At 45.3% G+C, this 19,064-nt stretch overlaps 2 protein-coding genes across 3 annotated transcripts in view; one reads left to right on the forward strand and one right to left on the reverse strand.

Moving 5' to 3' along the window:
* Positions 1-2,120: 2,120 nt before the first annotated feature.
* LOC121548492 (alpha-(1,6)-fucosyltransferase) overlaps positions 2,121-19,064 on the reverse strand; it is a 179,533-nt gene continuing 162,589 nt past the window's right edge. For both annotated transcript variants that reach the window (XM_045210128.1, XM_045210127.1), the window contains exons 7-10: positions 8,261-8,507; positions 3,612-3,788; positions 3,211-3,361; positions 2,121-2,911 (exon numbers count right to left, since the gene is read on the reverse strand). In XM_045210128.1, coding sequence (XP_045066063.1) covers positions 2,570-2,911; positions 3,211-3,361; positions 3,612-3,788; positions 8,261-8,507 — 917 coding nt within the window. In that variant the 3' untranslated portion in view covers positions 2,121-2,569. The remainder of the gene's footprint in view (positions 2,912-3,210; positions 3,362-3,611; positions 3,789-8,260; positions 8,508-19,064) is intronic.
* On the forward strand, positions 13,331-13,859 carry LOC123482454 (vitamin K epoxide reductase complex subunit 1-like protein 1). Its single transcript, XM_045210129.1, has one exon. The coding sequence runs from the start codon at positions 13,331-13,333 to the stop codon at positions 13,856-13,858; it is 528 nt and encodes a 175-aa protein (XP_045066064.1). The 3' UTR covers position 13,859.

The raw sequence follows: 19,064 nt of genomic DNA on the forward strand, positions 1-19,064 counted from the left end.
TATGCCATGGAGGTATGTTTGTGCATTTGTGCATGTGTATAAAAGGGAGCTCTAAGCCAAAGAGAGACAGCCGTTTCATGGAACTGCTCGGCTTTCGTTATTAGATAATAAAAGTCTAATTCTTGGATTCACAGGCTCCAGTTTCTTGTGAGATATGTTTGAGTTGACTACTTTCGAGTAATTTATATTTCTACGACAGTTACTGTAAAAAAAGGTACAGTATGTTACCATAAATTCCAAATAAAGTTTGATTTACCAGAACATTACTGTAAAGAAGAGGGAACGCCCACTTACACAGACAGGAACATTTGAATATATTTTACAATGAAAATGATCTTAATTTATCCACCATCTTTATTGATATTCTTGGTAGGTTCTTATTGAATAACTCATAACAACCTTCATGAGAGTATCAGTATCATCCATAACAACCTTCATAACACATTTATAAGGAGTTTGGGGAGGGGGGTGAGCATAGAGCTGGAATTATTTGAGAAATCCCCTAATGTAGATAAAGTAAGTTGGACAACACAAGTGCCACTTTGTTTGTCAAGTTTATTAGCTGTGGTTGTTATCAAAGACAATGCCCCCGGAACATAAGCTATGAAAAAGTTCTTCATCACGATCGACTACAAACCTCTAATAACATAGCATTATCATTTTCAACATAGGCATCTATTTCTTTCCTATTTAATTTTAAACAGTAATGTTAGAACTAAAAAACAACAACAACAACAAACAGATGGACTGATGGACAGAACAGACGTAGAGATGTCAAAAGGACATTAGCTCGGTGGAGTCATTTGTTTGGTAACCCTGAAGAGGGCTCCTGTGTGCACCATAGTTCAAAGGTCATCATAGGTCACCATAGTTCAAAGGTCATCATAGGTAATCATAGGTCACCATAGATCATTATTGTTCAAAAGAGATCAACATTTTTCACCATCATCCCTGTTCACTATTGGTCACCCTAGTTCAGTTATGAGGGTCCAACTGTCGCCACCAGTCTCATTAGGCACGACACCACTATTTAGTCAGAAATAAGGACATAAAGATGCCACTCACTGATGACATGCACCACACAGACACACACACACACACACACACACACACACACACACACACACACACGCACACACACACACGCACACACAGACACACACACACACACACGCACACACACAGCATCTCTCATAATCTGTCACACACACATCATATACAGTACAATCCACAAGCACCTGACACAAACATGTTAAAAAGCACATTAAAATGGTATAAAATGAATTGCACATGAGGAGACAAGATGTGGGACTATTGAGATGTAGGACTATTGAGATGTAGTACTATTGAGATGTAGGACTATTGAGATGTGGGACTATTGAGGTATAGGACTATTGAAATGTAGGTATATTGAGATGTAGGACTATTGAGATGAATGACTATAGAGATGTATGACTATTGAGATGTAGGACTATTGAGATTAATGACTATAGAGATGTATGACTATTGAGATGTAGGACTATTGAGATTAATGACTATTGAGATTAATGTCTATAGAGATGTATGACTATTGAGATGTATGACTATTGAGATGTAGGACTATTGAGATGAATGACTATTGAGATTAATGACTATAGAGATGTATGACTATTAATGTATGACTATTGAGATGTAGGACTATTGAGATGTAGGACTATTGAGATGAATGACTATTGAGATGAAGGACTATAGAGATGTAGGACTATAGAGATTAATGACTATTGAGATTAATGTCTATAGAGATGTATAACTATTGAGATGTATGACTATTGAGATGTAGGACTATTGAGATGAATGACTATCGAGATTAATGACTATAGAGATGTATGACTATTGATGTATGACTATTGAGATGTAGGACTATTGAGATGTAGGACTATTGAGATAAATGACTATTGAGATGAATGACTATAGAGATGAATGACTATAGAGATGTAGGACTATTGAGATGTAGGACTATTGAGATGTAGGACTATTGGAGCGAAAGGAGAAGGGAGGAACGCAGTGAGCGAATATGGCAAGAGGAAGATACCAAAAATATTCAATGAACAAAGGCGAGACAGAAGAAGGCAAGAATACAATTTAAAACAAAAAAATAATTTAATAAAAATGAAAACAAGTTATTTTTTCTAGTTTATAATTGTTTTCCAGTCATCGATCCAAGGCTTTTCAAATATTATTTTTATCGATCCAAGGCTTGCCCTGATTGGATAGTCAATTCCCAGTCCGCCTTGGAGAGTGAGCGTTGTCGGCTACGGACCTTTAATTGTTTTCAGGCTCGTTTGAAATCAATGTTCATTCCTATTTCTCTACATAACCCATCTGTGTGCATCGGGACGGGGTGGTGGCAGGTGCAAGATTCCGCAACTTACAGATCCACATACACATATACACACACACACACTCTCAGTGCAGTCTAATCACCACCATCTCTTTACCCCTTTCCACTGTTCTCTCTGTTCGCAACGTGTAACTGATTCTGAGTGTCTCTCTGTCTCTCTCTCTCTCTTTTCCTCCTTCCCTTTCTTCTTCACTTCCGTTGAGAGTTTGAGAGCAGCTTGTCCGCCTCGGGGTACGTGGGGTACTTTACGGCCTCGATCTTCTCCTTCACTTTGTAGGACGGGTAGAGGCCGGTGCGCCCAATTTTACGGTTGACCCCTTTCGAGTAGCCGTCCCAGTGGTTCCCTGCCACGCCGATGATGTCACCGGGCTCCAGGGGTACGTCCTCTGGGCTGCGGGGTTGGTGGGGGTATATGGCGATCTGGTTGTGGGCGTTCTGGCCCCCGAAGTAGTAGATGTCGTCTAGTGAGTGAAAGAAGGAGGAGGCATCTGGGTGCAGCGTCTGCATGATCTCGTAGGCCACACGGCACACCTGGTACAGGGTTACAGGAAACAGGAAGTAGGTATACAGGAAACAGGAAGTGTGACCAGGAAGTGTGAAGAATCATGTTAGTTTAATTACATTCCGTGTATATGGCTGTTTAGATTTATTCAGATGAAAAAGTTGCCTGGTCCCAGATCTGTTTGTGTTGCCTTGCCATCTCCTATTGCACTTGTTTAACATTTCATTGACAATATGAGTTGGCTATTCAGGTAAGTAAGAATGTAGGTTAGTGAATAATGTACTGTATATTCCCATAAAGGGTGTTGTGTCGGATATGGCACCCCTACCTGTGAGGAGAAGGTGCAGACCAGGAAGTCGGTCTGTGACAGGAAGTGTATGTCTAGGATCACTCCTCTAAGAGAGTTCTCGGTGTAGCGGTTGTGCAGACCGGCTGACCATGAGATGGAGTTATCACTGATGAACTCATAGTCTGGGTACCTGGAGGACACAGCATTACACATACTGTATGGGCTTCTACATACAAACAGAAACACAATCATACACGCTGACACACACACATGCATGTAAACACACACACGCACCCATGAACACACACACACCACACACACACACACACACACACACACACAAACATACACACACACAGACACAAAACACACCCACCCCCACCCCACACACCCAACACACTCACTCCCCTTTCATTATTAGGGTATTGGTGGTTACTCACTTGGTCTTAGCCTCTTGCAGTAGTGATGGGTCATCTGTTGCCAGGTAGACTCGTTTCTTGTCCACGTGGATGCGTCGGGCCATGTATTGGAACTGTTCCTCCACGTGAACCATGTATTCCTCTATAGGGTGGAATGCTGCCTCCGTCCCCACCTTATCTGTCCGCCGAACATGGACCCTACAGAGAGGGAGGGAGAGAGAAGGGGAAAGAGAGGGAGAGAGAGATGGAGAGGAAGGGAGTGAGAGAGAGGGAGAGAGATGGGAAAGAGAGGGGGAGAGGGAGGGAGAAAGAGGGGGAGAAGGAGGGAGAGAGAGGGAGAGGAAGGGAGAGAGAGGGAGAAGAAGGGAGAGAGAGAGGGAGAGAGATGGGAAAGAGAGGGGGAGAGGGAGGAATATAGAGTGGGAGAAGAAGGAAGAGGGAGGAAGAGAGATGGGAAGGAGAGAGAGCAATACTGTCAATCAACACGTTCACCATCAGCTACTACTGTAATTATTTAGGCAGCATCATTGTGCCCTTGCCAGTCTTGCCGATAATCAGAGAGAGAGAGAGAGAAAAGAAAGAAAGAAAAGAAAAAGGAAAGAAATTAACAATTTAAAGAAAGAAAAACAGAAAGAAAGAAAGAATGGAAGATAGAAAAAGAAAAACGGTGCCAATGTAATGAGTGAAAATAAAGGCAGAAAGACAGGGAGTTTGAACGAGAGAAAGATGCGAACAGAGGAATAAAAGAGCAGAGCTGCATGTGTTTGTGACACTGAGTGCTTTCATGTCTCTGTCTCTCCTCCGCTTCTCTTCCCTCTGCCATGTCTCTTTCTCCCGCCTTCTCTCTCCTTTCATCTCTCCTCCTATTTTATTTGTCCTCTCGTTGTCTCTTCTTTTTCTCCCTTTATTTCGCCGCCCGTTCGTTGGCCTGGGTGCTTAGCGCCAGGCGGCATTCTAGTAATCAATCTCACCATCCCTCCATCCTCCTCCTCCCTGGCTGTCATCCCTGGGTCTGTGGCTGGGTCTGTGGCTGGGGCTGTGGCAGGGTCTGGGTCTGTGGCTGGAGCTGAGCTGGGTCTGTGACTGGAGCTGTGGCTGTGGATGGTTCTGGGGCTGTGGCTGGGTCTGGGTCTGGGGCTGGAGCTGTGGCTGGTTCTGGGGCTGTGGCTGGTTCTGGGGATGGTTCTGGGGCTGTGGCTGGTTCTGTGTCTGGGGCTGGAGCTGTGGCTGGTTCTGGGGCTGTGGCTGGTTCTGGGGATGGTTCTGGGGCTGTGGCTGGTTCTGTGTCTGGGGCTGGAGCTGTGGCTGGTTCTGGGGCTGGTTCTGAGGCTGGGGCTGTGGCTGGTTCTGTGTCTGGGGCTGGAGCTGTGGCTGGTTCTGGGGCTGGGGCTGTTGCTGGTTCTGTGTCTGGGTCTGTGTCTGTGTCTGGAGCTGTGGCTGTGGCTGGGGCTGTGCTGATGGCTGCTTTTAACTGCTTTGGTCTGGTGGGTTGCAGGCCTACTGTGGGTAGAGGATCCGCTGCTGCAGCCTTGCTCTTCACAGGAGCGGGGAGAAACGGGGAGAAGCAGGGACACTGTAGCCAAAAGTCTGGCTCTTACGCCATCTCGTTCCCTCAGAGACACCTCATACACTCCCTCCCCCTCTGAAACCCCCCTCGCTTTCCTCCTCTAGCCGCTTTCACGCTTTTCACAAGTACTCAGACACTTTATTAGAAGTAATCAGGCACTTTATTAGAAGTACTCAGGCACTTTATTAGAAGTACTCAGGCACTTTATTAGAAGTAATCAGGGACTTTATTTGAAGTAATCCGGCACTTTATTAGAAGTAATCAGGCACTTTATTAGAAGTACTCAGGCACTTTATTAGAAGTACTCAGACACTTTATTAGAAGTACTCAGACACTTTATTAGAAGTAATCAGGCACTTTATTAGAAGTAATTAGGCACTTTATTAGAAGTACTCAGACACTTTATTAGAAGTAATCAGGCACTTTATTAGAACATGAGGTGGAGCAGAAAAGAAAAGTAACAGAGGAAACCAGCACTCCCCAGTGACAGAGTGGGGGGAGAGTGAGGAGAGGAGACAAGAGAAGACAAAGTGATAGAGATGTGAATAAAGAAGGGAGAGCGAATGGTGGGAAATAGAGAAAGTGGTGAGCAAAATAAACAAGACAAAAGTGAGGAGCAGGTGAAAGGTAGAAGAATATAAGGTGCACAAATCTATGAGAGAGAATGTTTGATTGGTAAAAAAGGATGATTCATAGAGCCGTAACGTAGGAGAGGGAGAATGAAAGAGGACTGAGAGAAAAATGTAGTTGCAGCAGAGACCGAAAGATATGTAATACAATGAATGGTGAAGAGAGAGAGAGATAGAGAAACAGAGAGAGAGAGAGAGAGAGAGAGAGAGAGAGAGAGAGAGAGAGAGAGAGAGAGAGAGAGAGAGAGAGAGAGAGAGAGAGAGAGAGAGAGAGAGAGAGAGAGAAAGAGAGAGATAGAGAGAGAAAGAGAGAGAGGGAGAGAGAGAGAGAAAGAGAGATATAGAGAGAGAGACAGTGAAAACAATGTACTGAGCAAATGTCAAATTGGCTTTTTACCAAATTACCGTAAGATAGACCACGTATTCACCCTGCACACCCTAATTGACAAACAAACAAACCAAAACAAAGGCAAAGTCTTCTCATGCTTTGTTGATTTAAAAAAAGCTTTTGACTCAATTTGGCATGAGGGTCTGCTATACAAATTGATGGAAAGTGTTGTTGGGGGAAAATATTATATAATCCATGTACTCAAAAAACAAGTGTGTGGTTAAAATTGGCAAAAAACACACACATTTCTTTCCACAGGGCCGTGGGGTGAGACAGGGATGCAGCTTAAGCCCCACCCTCTTCAACATCTATATCAACGAACTGGCGAGGGCACTAGAACAGTCTGCAGCACCTGGCCTCACCCTACTAGAATCTGAAGTCATATGTCTACTGTTTGCTGATGATCTGGTGCTTCTGTCACCAACCAAGGAGGGCCTATAGCAGCACCTAGATCTTCTGCACAGATTCTGTCAGACCTGGGACTTGACAGTAAATCTCAGTAAGACAAAAATAATGGCTTTCCAAAAAAGGTCCAGTTGCCAGGACCACAAATACACATTTTATCTAGACACCGTTGCCCTAGAGCACACAAAAAACGATACATACCTCGGCCTAAACATCAGCACCACAGGTAACCTCCACAAAGCTGTGAATGATCTGAGAGACAAGGCAAGAAGGGCCTTCTATGCCATCAAAAGGAACATCAAATTCGACATACCAATTAGGATCTGGCTAAAAATACTTTAATCAGTTATAGAACCCATTGCCCTTGATGGTTGTCAGGTCTGGGGTCCGCTCATCAACCAAGAATTCAGAAAATGGGACAAACACCAAATTGAGACTCTACATGCAGAATTCTGCAAACATATCCTCTGTGTACAACATAAAACGCCAAATAATGCATGCAGAGCAGAATTAGGCCAATACCCGCTAATTATCAAAATCCAGAAAAGAGCCGTTAAATTCTACAACCACCTAAAAGGACACAATTCCCAAACCTTCCATAACAAAGCCATCACCTACAGAGAGATAAACCTGGAGAAGAGTCCCCCAAGCAAACTGGTCCTGGGGGTCTGTTCACAAACACAAACAGACCCCATAGAGCCCCAGGACAGCAACACAATTAGACCCAACCAAATCATGAGAAAAAAAAAGATATTTACTTGATACATTGGAAAGAATTAACAAAAAAACTGAGCAAACTAGAATGCTATTTGGCCCTACACAGAGAGTACACAGTGGCAGAATACCTAACCACTGTGACCCAAACTTAAGGAAAGCTTTGACTATGTACAGACTCAGTGAGCAGAGCCTTGCTATTGAGAAAGGCCGCCGAAGGCAGACCTGGCTCTCAAGAGAAGACAGGCTATGTGCACACTGCCCACAAAATGAGGTGGAAACTGAGCTGCAATACCTAACATCCTGCCAAATGTATGACCATATTAGAGACCCATATTTCCCTCAGTTACACAGACCCACAAAGAATTCGAAAAGAAACCCAATTTTGATAAACTCCCATATCTATTGGGTGAAACACCACAGTGTGCCATAACAGCAGCAATATTTGGGACATGTTGCCACAAGAAAAGGGCAACCAGTGAAGAACAAACACCATTGTCAATATAACCCATATTTATGGTTATTTGTTTTCCGTTTTGTACTTGAGCTATTTGCACATAATATGACATTTGAAATGTCTTTATTCTTTTGGAACTTTTGTGAGTGTAATGTTTACTGTCAATTTTCATTGTTTATTTCACTTTTGTTCATTATTTACTTCACTTGCTTTGGCAATGTAAACATATGTTTCCCATGCCAATAAAGCCCTTAAATTGAAATTGAATTGAATTGACAGACAGATGGAGAGAAAGATCAAGATAACGAATAAGTATGTCAGACAGAAATATTGAAAGAGGGAGAAGGAAGAGCGAGAAACAGAGAGAGAGTATTGTGGAGATAGCAAAAAAAGAGATTTGGGGACAGTTTGAAAGAGAAACAGAGAGAAAGGTATAGAGAAAGAGGATTGTTGAAACTGAAAATCTTAAGAGACAGACACAAAAAGAGTGTCCTTCCTATTTGTACGTACCCTATGATGGGGTGCCTGAAACCCAGCTTGGCTGTGGTATCCTGGATCTCCTTCTCCAGCCAGGCCTGAGGATGGACCAGGTACTTGATAAACTGAGACACCCACCACACGGACGGGTCACCATGGAGCCGGTGGAGGCGCTGGGCTAGGTCTTCAGGGATGGACAGGGGCAGGTAGGGGGGGCGGGGTTGCAGGCTGTCCACGATGGGTAACTCCACCACCTGGATGTCCTTGTCATGGGCCTCACCTAGAGAGATGGAGGGAAGAGAGTTACTGGGGAGCTACACTGGGGTGTGGAGAAAACACTGGGTATTTTACCTGCTACACTGGGGAGTGGAGAAAACACCAGGTATTTTACCTGCTACACTGGGGCGTGGAGAAAACACCAGGTCTTTAACTTGCTACACTGGGGCTTGGAGAAAACACAGGGTATTTGACCTGCTACACTGAGGCGTGGAGAAAACACCAGGTATTTTACCTGCTACACTGGGGCATGGAGAAAACACAAGGTCTTAAACCTGCTACACTGGGGCGTAGAGAAAACACCAGGTATTTTACCTGCTACACTGGGGCGTGGAGAAAACACCAGGTCTTTTACCTGCTACACTGGGGCGTGGAGAAAACACCAGGTCTTTTACCTGCTACACTGGAAGAGTAACTTTTGGCCTGTGCGGAACAGAGCGTGAGCAGAGCCCACTTTATCAAGTGTTCGCAATCTCGTGAGCTGCACGTCAAAATCTTGAAAACAGAACCTGGGCGTAATTTTACGCTGAGCTTCACTGGTTATGCCCCTGTTTATTTAGCATGAATAGGAGTGTCTTGCGCTGGGCTAGAGTAGCAGACCAGTTAGGCTGCATCGAACTAGCAATCTTCTGTTAACAACAACACTTTGCACAAAGAAGTGTTACCTGTCACTCCACAAAGGCTATGGGAGAGTAAGGGAAAAAACTACTTCTATGTATCAGAGCGGGGGATGTCACCTGCACAATGGATGCTAGTCTAATGCACACAGCTAACTAGCGCTAACTAGCTAGCTAGTTCACATTGACTACACTCACCCCCCTTTGACCCTAGTGACCACCTCTTGGGTCCTATCCTTAGTTTATACAGATCAAAAAACAAAGCTAGATGAGTGTTTATATAGCCCTGTGTAGCTCAGTTGGTAGAGCATGGCGCTTGCAACGCCAGGGTTGTGGGTTCGATTCCCACGGGGGCCCAGTATGAAAAAGAAAAAAAATGCATGCACTCACTAAGTGTAAGTCGCTCTGGATAAGTGTTTGCTAAATGACTAAAATGTATATACAAATAATCTTTCTGCCGTATTACTTCTACTCATCCAATGTTGTTAGAGCAGATGAGGAAGCCATTCTAGACTAATGAGACGCAGCCTTAAACTTAAACCCTCATGAATTTACAATCATTGGATTGGTGTAAACGACACCTTGATTTGGGGGATTTTCACACATTTTAATCCATAGAATTGTCCATTGGAGGAAATATTGTTGACATATTTTTGACATTTGTATCTAAAAGCATAATTGAGAAATCATGTATCAAAGTTAGCATCCTTATGACATTTTTGCCTTACCCAGGCCTCCTTTAAGACTCCATAGTGGTTCATCTGAAGGTGCTACAAAACAAACATTGGTGTGATATGAAGCTGAAACAACATATACACTACTGTTCAAAAGTTTGGGGTCACTTAGAAATGTCCTTGTCTTCCATGAAAATATACAGTGGGGAGAACAAGTATTTGATACACTGCCGATTTTAAAGGTTTTCCTACTTACAAAGCATGTAGGGGTCTGTCATTTTTTATCATAGGTACACTTCAACTGTGAGAGACGGAATCTAAAACAAAAATGCAGAAAATCACATTGTATGATTTTTAAGTAATTAATTTGACATAAAGTATTTGATACATCAGAAAAGCAGAACTTAATATTTGGTACAGAAACCTTTGTTTGGAATTACAGAGATCATACATTTCCTGTAGGTCTTGACCAGGTTTGCACACACTGCAGCAGGGATTTTGGCCCACTCCTCCATACAGACCTTCTCCAGATCCTTCAGGTTTCGGGGCTGTCGCTGGGCAATACGGACTTTCAGCTCCCTCCAAAGATGTTCTATTGGGTTCAGGTCTGGAGACTGGCTAAGCCACTCGAGGACCTTGAGATGCTTTTTACGGAGTCACTCCTTAGTTGTCCTGACTGTGTGTTTCGGGTCGTTGTCATGCTGGAAGACCCAGCCACGACCCATCTTCAATGCTCTTACTGAGGGAAGGAGGTTGTTGGTCAAGATCTCGCGATACATGGCCCCATCCATCCTCCCCTCAATACGGTGCAGTCATCCTGTCCCCTTTGCAGAAAAGCATCCCCAAAAAATGATGTTTCCACCTCCATGCTTCACGGTTGGGATGGTGTTATTGGGGTTGTACTCATCCTTCTTCTTCCTCCAAACACGGCGAGTGGAGTTTAGACCAAAAAGCTCAATTTTTGTCTCATCAAACCACATGACCTTCTCCCATTCCTCCTCTGGATCATCCAGATGGTCATTGGCAAACTTCAGATGGGCCTGGACATGCGCTGGCTTGAGCAGGGGGACCTGCATGCGCTGCAGGATTTTAATCCATGACGGCGTAGTGTGTTACTAATGGTTTTCTTTGAGACTGTAGTCCCAGCTCTCTTCAGGTCATTGACCAGGTCCTGCCATGTAGTTCTGGGCTGATCCCTCACCTTCCTCAGGATCATTGATGCCCCACGAGGTGAGATCTTGCATTGAGCCCCAGACCGAGGGTGATTGACCGTCATCTTGAACTTCTTCCATTTTCTAATAATTGCGCCAACAGTTGTTGCCTTCTCACCAAGCTGCTTGCCTATTGTCCTGTAGCCCATCCCAGCCTTGTGCAGGTCTACAATTGTATCCCTGATGTCCTTACACAGCTCTCTGGTCTTGGCCATTGTGGAGAGGTTGAAGTCTGTTTGATTGAGTTTGTGGACAGGTGTCTTTTATACAGGTAACGAGTTCAAACAGGTGCAGTTAATACAGGTAATGAGTGGAGAACAGGAGTACTTCTTAAATAAAAACTGGACATTTCTAACTACTAAATGTTTGAAGGACATTTCTAACTACTTGTCAAATGTAGTCATTGACAAGGTTAGAAATAATGATTTTTTAATATAAATAATAATTGTGTCCTTCAAACTTTGCTTTCGTCAAAGAATCCTCCATTTGCAGCAATTACAGCCTTGCACACCTTTGGCATTCTAGTTGTCAATTTGTTGAGGTAATCTGAAGAGATTTCACCCCATGCTTCCTGAAGCACCTCCCGTAAGTTGGATTGGCTTGTTGGGCACTTCTTACGTACCATACAGTCAAGCTGCTCCCACAACAGCTCAATAGGGTTGAGATCCGGTGACTGTGCTGGCCACTCCATTATAGACAGAATACCAGCTGACTGCTTCTTCCCTAAATAGTTATTGCATAGTTTGGAGCTGTGCTTTGCGTCATTGTTCTGTTGTAGGAGGAAATTGGCTCCAATCAAGTGCCGTCCACAGGGTATGGCATGGCGTTGCAAAATGGAGTGATAGCCTTCCTTCTTCAAGATCCCTTTTACCCTGTACAAATCTCCCACTTTACCACCACCAAAGCACCCCCATACCATCACATTTCCTCCACCATGCTTGACAGATGGCATCAAGCACTCCTCCAGCATCCTTTCATTTGGTCTGCGTCTCACAAATGTTCTTCTTTGTGATCCGAACACCTCAAACTTCGATTCGTCTGTCCATAACACTTTTTTCCAATCTTCCTCTGTCCAGCGTCTGTGTTCCTTTGCCCATCTTAATCTTTTATTTTTATTGGCCAGTCTGAGTTTTGGCTTTTTCTTTGCAGCTCTGGCTAGAACGTCAGCATCCCGGAGTCGCCTCTTCACTGTTGACGTTGAGACTGGTGTTTTGCGGGTACTATTGAATGAAGCTGCCAGTTGAGGACCTGTGAGGCTTCTGTTTCTCAAACTAGACACTCTAATGTATTTGTCCTTTTGCTAAGTTGTGCACCGGGGCCTCCCACTCCTCTTTCTATTCTGGTTAGAGCCAGTTTGCACTGTTCTGTGAAGGGAGTAGTACACAGCGTTGTACGAGATCTTTAGTTTCTTGGCAATTTTTCGCATGGAATAGCCTTCATTTCTCAGAACAAGAATAGACTGACGAGTTTCAGAAGAAAGTTATTTGTTTCTGGACATTTTGAGCCTGTAATCGAACCCACAATTGCTGATGCTCCAGATACTCAAATAGTCTCAAGAATGCCAGTTTTATTGCTTCTTTAATCAGCACAACAATTTTCAACTGTGCAAACATAATTGCAAAAGGGTTTTGTAATGATCAATTAGCCTTTTAAAATGATAAACTTGGATTAGCAAACACACCGTGCCATTGGTACACAGGACTGATGGTTGTTGATAATGGGACTCTGTACGCCTATGTAGATATTCCATAAAAAAATCAGCCGTTTCCAGCTACAATAGCCATTTACAACATTAACAATGTCTACACTGTATTTCTGATCAATTTGATGTTATTTTAATGGACAAAATAATTACTTTTCTTTCGAAAACAAGGACATTTCTAAGTGACCCCAAACTTTTGAACGGTAGTGTACATATATTTTAAAAACTGTACCGCTTGCTCTGTAATGTGAGTAGTACCTTTTGTTTTTTACATACATTTATGAATATAAAAAAATAGAAACATACATATTTTTTGGGATTTGGCTATTTATCTACAGTATATATTGTTGAACATAATATACTCTACGAGGGCATATCAATGTTCCAGAGTGGGATGGAGCTACTTTTAGTTATGATCCAATTTGTAAGCATTACCAACAGAGTGAATGTGAAAATTGATTCAAAATGGTCAACCTCTGCTGGGGATTTGTGCTGTTGTCTATGCCCAATAATGTTTGTACCATGTTTTGTGCTGCTGCCATGTTGTGTTGCTACTATGTTGTTGTCATGTTGTTCCCAATGGTAAGCGGTTGCGTGTACGACTCGAGCTAGGCCGGAGAAAGATGGCGGCGCCCGTCCTGAGAGTGTCCACCCCTCGATGGGAAAGAATAGTCAGGCTCCTTGTTTGTCTCTTGGGCATATTGTTGTCCTTATACGCCTTTCATGTGGAAACTGAAAAGTCTAGAGACTCCAATTATCGGGCAATGTGCAACGTGAGCTATTCTATCAGCTGTTCAAAAGTCTTCACCTCCAGGTGGGGTCGAGGATTTGGACTGTTGGGCTCGATCTTCGGAAAAGACAGTGCAATGAACCAGCCAAACAGTGTGTACGGAATCGTATTTTATGTCTTTCAACTGTTACTAGGAATCACCGTGAGTGCGATGACTGCTCTGATCCTCATGATGACGTCCATCCTATCGGTGAGGGGCTCTCTCTACCTGGGCTACATCCTCTACTTTGTCCTCAAGGACTTCTGCGTCATCTGCATCACCACATATGCACTGAACTTCATTCTCTTTATGCTCAACTACAAGCGACTGGTTTACTTGAACGAGGCCTGGAAGCAGCAGCTGCCGGTCAAACAGGACTAAGATGGGGTGGAAAATACAGTACGTGAAAAAAAAAAAAAAAAAAAAATGTAATGTGACCTCTTGAACAGAACATTTTGACTTGCCACCAGAAGACCTTGCTTCCAAAACAATGTTTATTCTGCTGTGTTTTATACAAATAAAAATAAACAGGAAGACGACTAAAAAAACAAAAACATGTCCGGGCGAGACATCTCAAGTTCATTGTTGCATAATGTACGGAAGGATTTTAAAACAGGAAAAAAATATCTTCAATTCTTTTATTTGTGTTTTTATTTATACTCCCCTCACACATAATAAGCAAGCAGGAACGCAAAGGCAGAATTCCAGTCTTCACTGTGAAAGATGAGAGGACATGACACCCCTCTTGAACAAAAAGGACCAGAACATGGAAGAAAACTGGGACTTTTAAAAGGTGTATACTTCAAATAGATAGGAAGGTCCTGTTCCTGCACACCTGACCGGCTCCGGAGGCTAGCTGCAACGTTACTACAACCTGAGCGGAACTGAATAATGGGTCAGAATACAAAATGCATGATCGTGGGGATTATAATCGTACAGTTGGCAGCATAGCTAGGATTCCATGAGGAGAGCGAAACGGTTAACGCCCAACACCATACAGAATCGTTTTTTTTTTACGTTTACACTTTACAGCAAGTTTGTTTTGTCTTTGATAGGACCACTAATATTAAACATGGGCGAATGTGAGAAACTGTGTAAATCAGTCAGTTGTTTATAAAAAAAAAAAAATGTATTCTGTAAATAGCAGCTGAGCAATATTCCAGGTTAGATTGTGGTTTAGTGTTGACATAGACTTTAAAGTAAAAAATAAATAAAACATGTTAGAAAGAAATCACAAAATGAGGAACAAAGAAGTGACTGAAGTCTGTCACGATCGTCGTAGAGAGTAGACCAAGGCGCAGCGTGATGAACGAACATATTTAATCTTTATTATCTTCAGTGATAATAGGAACAACAAAACAACAAAACGAAACGTGCAGTCCTACGGTTTAACATAACCAAAAAGGAACAAACCAAACGGAAACAAGATCCCACCAACACAAAGGGAAAACAGACAGTTTAAATATGGCTCCCAATCAGAGACAACCAGCCACAGCTGACACTCGTTGCCTCTGATTGGGAGCCACTCTGGCCAACATAGAAACACAACAACCAGAACTCCCGACATAGAAATACAACACATAGAATGAACACACCCTGGCTCAACATATAGAGTCCCAGAGCCAGGGTGTGACAGTACCCCCCCCTAAAGGCGTGGACTGCGACCGCGCCTCAACTAGAACCAAACAGGGGAGGGCTGGGTGGGCATTCCTCCTCGGCGGCGGTTCTGGCTCCGGGCTTGCCCACCACCCTCCAATAATCCCCCCATAGCGCCCCTGGTCCGATCTGGCCCCGCTGGCTGGAGCTGAACTGGACATAGTAGGAGCGGATAGCTTCAGCTCCGGTGTGGAGCAGCCGACCGATACCTGATCAGGCACCGGTGACCCAGGCACGGGTTGTGCCGGACTGACGACGCGCACCCCTGGCTTGGTGCGTGGAGCAGCAACTGGCCGGACCGGGCTGACGATGCGCACCCCTGGCTTGGTGCGTGGAGCAGGAACGGACCGGACCGGGCTGATGATGCGCACCCCTGGCTTGGTGCGTGGAGCAGCAACTGGCCGGACCGGGCTGACGATACGCACCCCTGGCTTGGTGCGTGGAGCAGGAATGGGCCTTTCCAGGCTGACGACTCGCACCCCTGGCTTGGTGCGAGTGGCAGGAACAGGCCGGGCCGGGCTGGCGACGCGCACCGTAGGCTTGGTGCGAGTGGCAGGAACAGGCCGGGCCGGGCTGGCGACGCGCACCGTAGGCTTGGTGCGAGTAGCAGGAACAGGCCGGGCCGGGCTGGCGACGCGCACCGTAGGCTTGGTGCGAGTGGCAGGAACAGGCCGGGCTGGCGACGCGCACCGTAGGCTTGGTGCGAGTAGCAGGAACAGGCCGGGCCGGGCTGGCGACGCACACCGTAGGCTTGGTGCGAGTGGCAGGAACAGACCGGGCCGGGCTGGCGATGCGCACCGTAGGCTTGGTGCGAAGGGCAGGAACAGGCCGGGCCGGGCTGGCGACGCGCACCGTAGGCTTGGTGCGAGTAGCAGGAACAGGCCGGGCCGGGCTGGCGACGCACACCGTAGGCTTGGTGCGAGGGGCAGGAACAGGCCGGGCTGGCGATGCGCACCGGAGGCTTGGTGCGAGGAGCAGGAACAGGCCGGGCCGGGCTGTGGAGACGGATAGGAGACCTGGAGTGAAGAGCGGCCACAACCCATCCTGGCTGAATGCCTACCTTCACACACTCTGTGTGAGGCATCCGCACAGGACGTACAGGGCTGTGTACCCGTACTGGCATAACAGCACGTGACACTGGCGCAGGATATCCGGGACTGAGGAGCGGCACTGGAGACCACGAGCGCTGAGCCGGCACACTCCGTCCTGGCTGCATGCCCACCTTCGCACGACACGTGCGGGGTGCTCGCACAGGACGCCGGACTATGCCGGACCACTCGTGGCACAGTACGCAGCTCCGCATACCGCGGAACCTGCCCAGTCCCATGCTGCCATGCCTGAGTACGGGTAGTTGGCTCTGCTCTCCATCCAGGCTCCACCAACCTGCCTTCTGGCCCCCCAAACCCGGTGGCCTCCTCTCCAAATCTCCCAAATCGCCCTGTGGCAGCCTCCTGCTGCCCAGTCGCCCATGCCGTGTGCCCCCCCCCTAAAAATTTTTTGGGGTTGCCTCTCGTCCGTCTGACGCCGACACTGCTGACGCCGCTGCTCCTCACTCGCCAGGGCCTTAATCCTAGCCCATGGCCCTTTTCCCCCGAGCATGTCCTCCCAGGACCACACTTTGCCCACCTGGGCCATCGCCAACCTCTCCAGCTCCTTTCCTGGCGCTTCCTCCCATGTCCAGGCAGCCTGCTCCTGGACACGCTGCTTGGTCCTTGTAGGGTGGGATCTTCTGTCACGATCGTCGTAGAGAGTAGACCAAGGCGCAGCGTGATGAACGAACATATTTAATCTTTATTATCTTCAGTGATAATAGGAATAACAAAACAACAAAACGAAACGTGCAGTCCTACGGTTTAACATAACCAAAAAGGAACAAACCAAACGGAAACAAGATCCCACCAACACAAAGGGAAAACAGACAGTTTAAATATGGCTCCCAATCAGAGACAACCAGCCACAGCTGACACTCGTTGCCTCTGATTGGGAGCCACTCTGGCCAACATAGAAACACAACAACCAGAACTCCCGACATAGAAATACAACACATAGAATGAACACACCCTGGCTCAACATATAGAGTCCCAGAGCCAGGGTGTGACAAAGTCAAGTCGTCATCTAGGTTAATTAAGTCAGTCTGAAGATGTTTTGCAGTCAGTGTGGCACATCTTAATTTCCTGCAACCCCAAGCGATGCATGCTGCACAGAGTTGTGTGGATTCATGTGCTCACTGATCAGTTTCTTTAATCTCTTTCTCAGAAGTCTTTAACTCACTGAGGTCACAAAGCATATGATATGTCCTTCCTCAGAGTCTTCAGAGCAGGGTTGTGTTCATTAGGCAACGCAACGTTTTCATAACGTTTTGCACTGGGAAATGAAAATGAGGGTTTCTTATAGACTGGTTAGCTGACAATTTCACGAATCAATGCGCGCGCGTCATTGGGGCAGAAGACTGTGTTGTGATTCTGGAATGGGCAGATGGTTAGCAACAATGACATGAAGCTGCCATGTGGGGAATAGTAGGTGGCTCGTTTCAGTTAGTTTTATCTTGTTCTTGATAGCATAGTCTTGTTTTGAGGTGTTTTGACTGATGTCACATCTATGCTAAAATTTGCGAGCTAGCTAACCAACTGTAACAATGTACTTGAGACAAGTGCTCATTGTGAAAATATATTTATGTTTTCAATAAACATTGGCGACGAAATATAGATTGTGTCAACAATCTAAGCCAACGCCGTCTGTTTTGACCCATAGTTGCGCACGCGTCAGTTTTGACGCTAAACAACCAACCAGTCTATTGTCTAGGGAGTTCCCCGTTTCAGTTGGTTTCGTCTGTCTGGTGCCTAATGAACATGACCCTAGTTAATTTCTTCTCTGCCAAGATGATGTCTTCCTCTCCATGAACTTCCCTGTCGCCTTCATTATGTGTGAAAAGCATTCCTGACACGCTACTGTACCAGCGGGATCCATGAAGACTTATGTGCCTGAAAGAGACGTGAAGTGAATTCCCTTTATTTGGTTGGGTGGAGGGGTGTATGTCAATGAGGTGTGAATTCCCTTTATTGGGTGGAGGGGTATATGTAAATGTACACCACTTTTTTTCCCTCATTGTCTCACCATTGTTACAAACCCATAGATAATTTTTTTTGTATTAACTAAATTGTGTACTTAAAATGCCCTCACCCCTCTCATGTATAGTGTAATGATACGGTAGCACAGGCTGCGAAACAAACTGTGATTGTCAGCTCAACGGTGGCAGCAGTAGTAGTAGTAGTAGTAGTAGGCCATTCCGTTAAGGAAAACTCTTAGGCATTCTTGCAGGTTACGGTTGTCGATTTGAGTAATAAGGTTCAGTCTCTCTCTTTAGTGTTACAACAGCACTGTCTGTACCTACAGTTTGGGGAAGGAAACCACACAGTACTTGGTGTCCTTGCCACTACCTCTCAGTATTGCCCAAGGTGTCTGAAACAACCCAAGCCAGTTGGATCTTCCAGCGCCAAGGGAAGCAGAGTAGCCGACAGATCAGCTTAAAGCCATTCAAACCCAAAGTTTGTTTGTGAAGTTACTATCCAGATTCATGGATAGTGGAACATCCCCTGGCTCACATTGAACAATCTCATTGATACTGTTTTAGATGGGCATTCAACACCGGTTGGTTTATGATATGGTGTCCTTTGTACAAGATGGTCAGCATTTCATGTCCCTATGTGTCTATCATCATGGAATGCAATTTCAAATAGAAAAGGGGCACTTGTTTCATAACGGCAGAGGTCTAAACGAAGATGGTTGTTGATGATGCAAATGACTCCTTCCTGAATGTTAAACCACGCCAGGCCATCAGTTGTGAATGATGGATTTTGCATGATGGAATATGAGGTACTTATTGGTTACATATTGTTTGCATTGTACCTCACTCACTAGCGCTGCACAAGGT

The sequence above is a fragment of the Coregonus clupeaformis genome, chromosome 33, assembly GCF_020615455.1.
Source record: "Coregonus clupeaformis isolate EN_2021a chromosome 33, ASM2061545v1, whole genome shotgun sequence".
Lineage (NCBI taxonomy): Eukaryota > Metazoa > Chordata > Actinopteri > Salmoniformes > Salmonidae > Coregonus > Coregonus clupeaformis.

What these genes read in the sequence shown, in the direction of transcription:
- LOC123482454 (XM_045210129.1), top strand. Translation starts at nt 13,331, where the DNA reads ATGGCGGCGCCCGTCCTGAGAGTGTCCACCCCTCGATGGGAAAGAATA.